Source organism: Buteo buteo, chromosome 25 (assembly GCF_964188355.1).
Source record: "Buteo buteo chromosome 25, bButBut1.hap1.1, whole genome shotgun sequence".
Lineage (NCBI taxonomy): Eukaryota > Metazoa > Chordata > Aves > Accipitriformes > Accipitridae > Buteo > Buteo buteo.
The window spans coordinates 17,746,754-17,754,539 of NC_134195.1; the positions used below are offsets into that span (position 1 = coordinate 17,746,754).

Sequence of the window (7,786 nt, forward strand, 5' to 3'; positions counted from 1 at the left end):
CATTTCTTTGAATTCAGACTGGCGCATGTGGCGCTTTTGGTTCTCCTTTGGTATTTTATATGTCACGTGATGATATTTGGTGTACTACTAATGTACCATATAATCAAAAGAGGGGAGATTACCTCCATCCCTGTGGAATCATAGGCCTAGTGACCACTGATTTTTTTGCTTGTTTGTTTGAAGCTGATGTTGCCTAATAAACATTACTGTGATAGTTTTCCACTTTCTAGGAACCACCAGCAGCTCAGCAGACTTTCTAAATAAACAGTCTGTCAGTAGGCAAATAATCACTGCTGGATTTATATTCTGACTATTAGATGCTGTGTCATAGGTCTCTTTTGCCACAAGGAACAGTATCAGGTATTTCAACTTTAGCTTCTGAAAGAGGCTTCATTTGAAATAGCTACCAGCTCCCTTCCTTCCACACAGTGAGACCAGTGTCTTCTCATTACTTTCCTTATCAATCAAAGCCAGAGTGCGTTGAGAACCCTAAAGCGCTGAACCAGCAGTCCACAGATGTGATCAGGTGCCTAGACCCACAAGACCTGTTATTGTAAGACTAGAGACAAGTGCCAGGGATAGTAGTTTAGGAACTGGATGCTGGGAATTCAAATACATGGAGGGAGTTCCTCTTCGTATGTCTGTGGTTCAAAACAGTGAACAATTCTTGAAAAAAAAAAGAAAGAGCCAAAGATTGTTCCATCAGAGGAGCTTCAGATGGCCTGTGTTTGGCTGGAGCTTCAGAGCAATGCTAACTGCAGAAAACCCTTCTGCACTCTGCTTGGCTTTGGTTGGTTGAAGACGGTCAGATGAAACCATCTGACACCATTTACACCTTTAGGCCTGGTGAGCCATTTACCCATTGCTCAAAGAACCTCCTCAGGTATGGTGTCTTGAGCCTGCTACAGTGTGTTTCACTTTATCCTTCAAAACAGGCTTTCTGGTGTCAGTCATCTTTGACAGAGGTAAAAGCAAATTAAAGAGGTATCTCATTTGCCTTCTTCCTTTCTGCATGCCACTTCTCTTAGGTATTCCCTAAACCTCCACAAAGGCAGAGGTACTAAGGTGTCATGCAAAGTTCATAACGAAAATAGTGTTTACTTTCCTTAAACTGTCAGGTTACTCATGTTCAACGTAAAGTCATGCCATAGGCTTGGTAAGAAGAAACCACACAGCTTAAATCTCAGGAGTTGTTATGAAGGACGAAACATTTGATTTTTTCTTGTGTCTGTTGACAATGATAGCAAACGGCTTGAAAAACAGAGCTATTTCATCCCAAGGTTAGGCAGGTAACTACAACTGAGCTACCAGCTGGTTGATACATGCCCTCTTGTGTTCATCAAATTCTGTCTAATTCTTCTGCTGCTGCTCAGTGTACACACAAGCTGCAAGGCTGCCCTGGGGAGCGGTCTAGCCACGCTCCCGAGTTTGGGCTTGGCTGTTAGTTCCCTTGGTGAATTTAGGAGAACAGTACTTCCATCTCTTTGCAGCAGATAGTTCTGCTTGCAACTTGCAGTGGGATTTTTTTCCCTGGCATAAGCTCAAAGGAAGATTAAACTGTGGTTTTTCTAATAATGTGTGATTTCTGTGACTTGTCTTCTATAGCTGTCTTGAACCCTGAGTTAATCTAGGCTGTGTATTTTAAGTACATTGAGAGCACAAGTCTGAAGGCGTTTCACCCTCTGAGCTTTGCCCGGTCTATAGAGAAAGAGGCAGCACACGATATGTGTGCAACTCTGACAGATAAGTCTATTAAAGCTTGCTGGTCTGTATCCCCCTTTGTCTCATACTTCCATCTTGAAAAGACTCTATTTTGTAGTCTACAAAAACACTTTTCTGTAAATCCTTCAGGCTTATTATAGCATGTGTGATTTAACATGAAGTCCAGATGAGAAAAATGGACACATTTATTTGAACAGACTGTGGTTTATTTGAAGACATAGGTTCTCAAAATTCATCTCTGAAGCAAAGCTAAAAGTTATGGAGTGGTACCTCTTAGGGGCACTTTTTAATTAAGTTCAGAAGTCTATACAGGAATTCTTGACGTCAGAGTAGGCCAGCCATACTCTGGTGCTGGAAAAAGGCGATCACTTCTAGACAGACATCTGAAATGGGTCAGATTAATAATGCTCCTGTTTCTTTCCATATACTGCTAAAGGAGTGTAGCTGAGTGATTCAGGTGTGGCTGTCTACTGTGTAGACGGGTGAAGTTGGATGAGATACCTATGTGTGAATGGGATGTAGCTCCTGCCTTCTTTCTTTGTGTGTTTCTCCATTCAGCCTCCCTTTTTCCTATTTTGTCTCTTGTGACGGCACAAAGCAGAAAGTTTACAGCCCTTTTGGGAAGATGATACTTTTTTTTAACTTCTTCTTCCCTCCTGTTGTCTTGCCCCAGCTCTCACTCTTGCTAATGTCTTAAGACCACACGACTTCACATCTCATGGAGAAGCCATGTGGATTGCAGGGGAACTGCGAAATACCCCAGTGTCAGGAGCTGTGTAAGAACAAATTGCTGCGTTAATTAGTCTCTTTCTGGGTTCTCTAACCACAGCTGTTTCAGTGTGGAAGTTTGGTGCTGTGTATTGAAGATGTAAGACATTGCTGAGTGAAGTCTTAATTTGTAGGACTTGGATGTTTCTCAAAGGCAACTGTATTTTATGTAACTATTTTGAACTATTAAATAGTAAAGTAGTCTTTGAAGTTCTTGCTATTGAGGCCAATAGAAATTAATGGTGCATCTTTCATTGATTCACTACATTTTTTCCCTGTTTGTTAATGCATTTTTTAAGAATAAACTTTAAAGAGCAATCTTATTCCCCCTCTCTAAATGTGCAGGAAAATCTTTGTCTTTGCAGATAAAACAGACTTGAGACTTAAACACTGAAGGTGTTGTCCCAACCTGGTGAACCCAGTGAAATTTTAACTGTTTTTCTTTTCTCCTAAGCGGACGTTGGTAGAGAAGCAGAAGCTGCTGACCCAGCAACATGAAGATGCAAAAGAACTGAAGGAAAACCTGGATCGTCGAGAGCGTATTGTCTTTGACATTTTGGCGAGCTACTTGAGTGAGGAGAACTTAGCAGACTATGAGCACTTTGTAAAAATGAAGTCAGCCCTCATCATTGAGCAGCGAGAGCTTGAGGACAAGATCAAGCTGGGGGAAGAGCAACTGAAGTGTCTGACCGATAGCCTCCAACCTGAACGGCTCAAATAAGAGGGCTGAGTTTGACCAAGGATGTGAAAAATGGGAAAGATGGAAGGGATGGGGGAGTTTCCAAGTACACAAATTAGTATCTTGGCTTGTCTGAGTGTCCAGTAGAGAAACAAGTGCACAAGAGAAAAATAGCTCTCACAACAGCAATAATGCTCTCTTTCTTTTTCGGGATGATGTATTTAATTTTTTAGAACACATTTTTATTGCTGGACTCTTCAGCTGTTTCTCATTGCTTAACTTACAGAAAGCTCCACAGAAAAGGATAGACTCTTAACCTTTCTGCTCAGTAAGTTCAAAGTCTATGGCAGTTGTGCATGCAAACAGCAATGTTTTTTAGAATAGGTTGTATTCTTTCTTTACGTTCAGATGCTGTACAGACTGCTGGGAAACCCAACAGCGATTTATGAATGCACACAAATTTAGAAGCTCTAAATTTAGTGACTTTTTTTTTTTAAAGACACATTAAATAGGGGAAGCGTGCATCTTATAGCTAATATATTCAGATTGCTGAAATGTAGTGTCACTCTGATCCTGTGGCATCAGACACTTTTTTGTGATATTGTATATAGGATGGCACTTTCCCCTTGCAGAAAATAACTTTAAAATCCGTCTCAGTTAAACACTTTTTAAACCAGCTTGCAAATCACCTAATGGCTACCTTGCTGAAGATTTTTTTAAAAATTATTTTGCAAGACATATTTGTACACCCTCTTACTGCAAGGCAAGTGATTTTCTTTACCAAGTTGTACTTGATTTAAGAAACGGTCTGGAAGTACTGTGCTGATTTTGTTCAAAACATTTCTCACCTAAATTATTTAGAAGGCTCATTTGTTCTTTCTTGTGCTTTTTTATGCATGTTCTAATTCTTCTTCCCCCAAACCCTCTACACTTTATGAAAATAAATGTAGGCTGAGGACAGTGCTTCTGTTTTTCTTCTGATTGCTCAACATTGTGATGGTTTTATGTAGACAGTTAAGTTATACTGAAGTTGATCTACATAATGCTGTTCGTTCTTTCCGCCTTCTCATACTACCAAATGCAATATAAACACTTCTGCCATGTAAATACTGCGCATTACTTGGAACAATTCTCCTTTGTAACTGTGAACATAAGTGGGTTTTGTTTGTTTGTTTTTTCCATTGCACAATGATAAATGAGAGGATGCTAGTTCACAGTACCAGATTACCGGTTGTGTTCTCGTAATACTGCCATTGACTTGTAACAGATTATTTCCAGTAGCTCTAAAAAGAGATGCTAACTCATGTTTTAGCACAGTAATAGGTTATGCTGACTTGCTCAGATACCTACAGAGAAATTCTGTAGTTTCTAAGCGTCAAGTACTATGTTAAGATAAAGTTTTGCAGGCAAAGGAAAGTCTTAGATGACTTTGTGTATATGCCATTTATATTGTAATAAGGAAAACATTTATCTCTCCGTAGACAAACAGGTTACCCAAAAAGAAGCCATTTTCAAGGCTGATGTGAATGCCAGTGTGTAGCTAAGCAGGTTGAAAATAAAAGTAGTTAGGTGTTGAAAAGAGAGAGAAAAGAATTCTTCCCACTATTACTGCAGTGGCAGCATTCACAAAAGTTTTTCTGTCCTTACCTGAATTCTCTCTTTTGCGGGGAGAGAACCAGAGAGGCGCTGATGAGCGAATTCCTTGCGAGTTGGGGAACTGGGGAGCAAAAATCTTCTGGAACCAGTTCCTTTACAGACAGGTGCAAACGTTAAAAGGACTGTCGCCCCCCTTATAGTGCACTACTTTGTATACCTGGACCAAATTTTTAATGACATTATGTTGATGTGTATCAGTTGAGGTCAAACGGAGCTACCGTTTTACAAGACCTACAGCTGACCTTTGTTTCTTCCTCCTAATTCAGAAATGTAGTCTTCTGGCATCTCACAGTTATATGCTGCTATGTTCCTAGGACAAGTGATCCCTTTGTCCTTAAACTTATCCCTTAACCACAACAAACCCCAAACTAAACAATTCCCAAATAAATTATGCTTGTCTTTTAGCTTGGAGAAAAGTGTGCATTGTTTTATCTGTGGCATTTTAAAAATTTTACATATTGTGGTTACTCTGAAATGTGTATGTGAAATGTGAATAATAATATAATTACAATGTGTTTGTATACAGTACTTTGATTTAGATCTTTCTGATAAAAAGTAGCAATATTGTGAATGCTATATATATTATACTTTTCACAGAACAGTTGTGTAGACACCATTCTCTCCTTTCCTTTTTCAAAACTGTTGAAAATCTCTCACCCTGGGAACCTGAAGATGGTTGCCTCCCAATGTTATATGTAAATTTGTAAATAGCTATACTGTTGCTTTTTGAAAAAAAATCTGGTGCTAATGTTTTGCCTTTGGCATCCTGGGGATGGCTGTTTCTTCACCCTATGTTGTTCTCAATTCTGTAGATCTCTTTGTATAGTGAAAGATTTCCACTATGTTTCTCCAACTGTTTGGATCCTGCGGCCCGGAGTGAAAATGTACAGTTTTCCTGCCTGATGCTTAACACTTACCTACTGACAAATGGTATTGCTTGACTTTGAGAAAATAAACTGTATATTTCAATGTAGAGTTAGTTTTTGTGTGCAGTTTCAACTGTCAAAACCTACTGTTTTGCTGTGCAGTGTTAGTTATCTTGTGGTCTGAAGTAGCTTGCTCTGTTTTCACAGATTATTTAACATGTTGACTTAATTGATCATTCTCAGGTTCCCAGTGTAAGTAAGTACCAGAAATGTGTTCTTGTCTATTCAGTATTTTAAGTGTGCGAGTATGTGAGTGCAGGAAGGAAGATGTGTTATGAGGTGGATAAAATAAATCAGTCTCCCACGACTTACAGACTACGTACCAGGGAAGGAGTTAAGATTTTTCTGCTTGGGCAATTACACTGTTTTGGCTTCAGCCCCTGTTTAGAATGATACTTCATATGGAAATATCTAAAGTCAGTGGTTCTCAGGATTTTTTTTTTTTTTGCAAGAACAGATCACTGTGAACTCTCCGTCTCTAACAGACTTCCACAGAAACTGTTCAATTTCAATTTAATGGGGGTTCTCAGATTAACTGCAGAATCTTCTGCCTTATTGGCAAACACTGTCAAGTGTGCAGAAGTTTGTAGCAGAGGTGACCACAGATAATGTTTTATAGCTTGATAAATCATCCTAGAAATGAATAGTCTGTGAAGGTCTTTATCGTAGAAGCTATCTGGGAAAAGGAAGTTAGGGAAGGAAAAATACTTGGGTATTTGTAGGATTTTTCTGAACTTCTAACTGCTTTTCACCCCTTCTCTCCCTCTGCATGTACATGGACCCACCTCTGTGCCTGGTTTCCTGGGTGCGTGGTGGAATTCTCATAATCCAGGATGGCAGCTATAGGGGAGTAACAGTCTAGTATTTGTGTACTGTTTGAATTGGAAAAAATTGCTTTTCTTTAAACTGAAATTAGGCTATTTTCTGGTTTGGGGTATTTGAGACCCTCGGATTTTAAAGGAGTCACCGTTTCACAGTGTTCTTTCCTAATCAAGCTCTATTGATTGATTTGGGTGTACTCTAATTGTCTCGGTTTTTACAGCTGAAGTAACCTCTTGGCAATCCAGTAGCTAGCAAGGCCTTATGATGAGTGTGCAGTAGAATACTAACTCCTATTTTAATGGCATCCAGTCATTTATTGCAGAAGTTCATAGGTTTGTTCTAATTAAGGGCTTCTCAGTTGTGGGGTTTTTTTACAGTATAAATTGTTTTTTCTACATACTTGGGTGGAACCTGCCCACAGAGTAGATTTTCTAAAAATTAATAATTACATCTTTAAGGTACTGGAATATATATTGTCAATTGTCAGCAGTGGTAAATTGGTCATCACATTCACTTACTGTAGTTCCAGTCTGTAACTTAACTAATCATAATGATCCACAAACTGTAAGATGGGTTGCCCCTGTGGTTTAGCAGCTTACCTCTGAAATCCTGGGTTTCCTTCTCCCTTCTTACTGTTTTGATAATGTTTCTATGAATAAAGTTGTTCCATTTGAAGGAGGTTTATTTAATACATCTCAGGAGAAAATCTGAATTGAGATAAATTCAGTGCAGTTTAAATAGCAGAAGGTAATTTCTCTCTCGGACTACAATAGCACACCTACAAGCAGAGCAGGTGTCTTTTCAAGACGGGTTATGTTTAGGACCTTTTTCTCGGTTGTAACCATGTGGCCAGATAGGCTGAGTTTTATTTTCATAAAAGCAGCTGAGCCTTTCCTGAGAACAAGGCTAGTAAAATGCACTTCTTTTTTTCTCCTATGTTAAAAATCCTCACAACGGCTTCATTTTTACGTGCTTTGATATCTCTGTCTTGGAGGCAGTCTCCCAAATTTGGCAGAGGGAGATGGCCTTGTGTCTAGGCTGTGCCTTCCGCTACTGCCAAACATGTCACTATTAGTGGAGTCTGTTGCTATAAATCCAATTCTCACTTCCTCTAATTTCTTCTGGTTGCAACAAACTGCTAAGTGGTGAGGTTAACAAGAAACTTACCCACTAATTGTCGTTACCTGTTGCCTGCTGCTGCTTTTGAAAACCT

The 7,786-nt window shown here is 39.3% G+C and overlaps 1 protein-coding gene across 2 annotated transcripts in view; it reads left to right on the top strand.

The window, feature by feature from the left end:
* SHROOM2 (shroom family member 2) overlaps nucleotides 1–5,788 on the top strand; it is a 130,675-nt gene extending 124,887 nt beyond the window's left edge. For both annotated transcript variants that reach the window (XM_075057220.1, XM_075057219.1), the window contains one exon: nucleotides 2,945–5,788. In XM_075057220.1, coding sequence (XP_074913321.1) covers nucleotides 2,945–3,211 — 267 coding nt within the window. In that variant the 3' untranslated portion in view covers nucleotides 3,212–5,788. The remainder of the gene's footprint in view (nucleotides 1–2,944) is intronic.
* The last annotated feature ends 1,998 nt before the right edge of the window (nucleotides 5,789–7,786 follow it).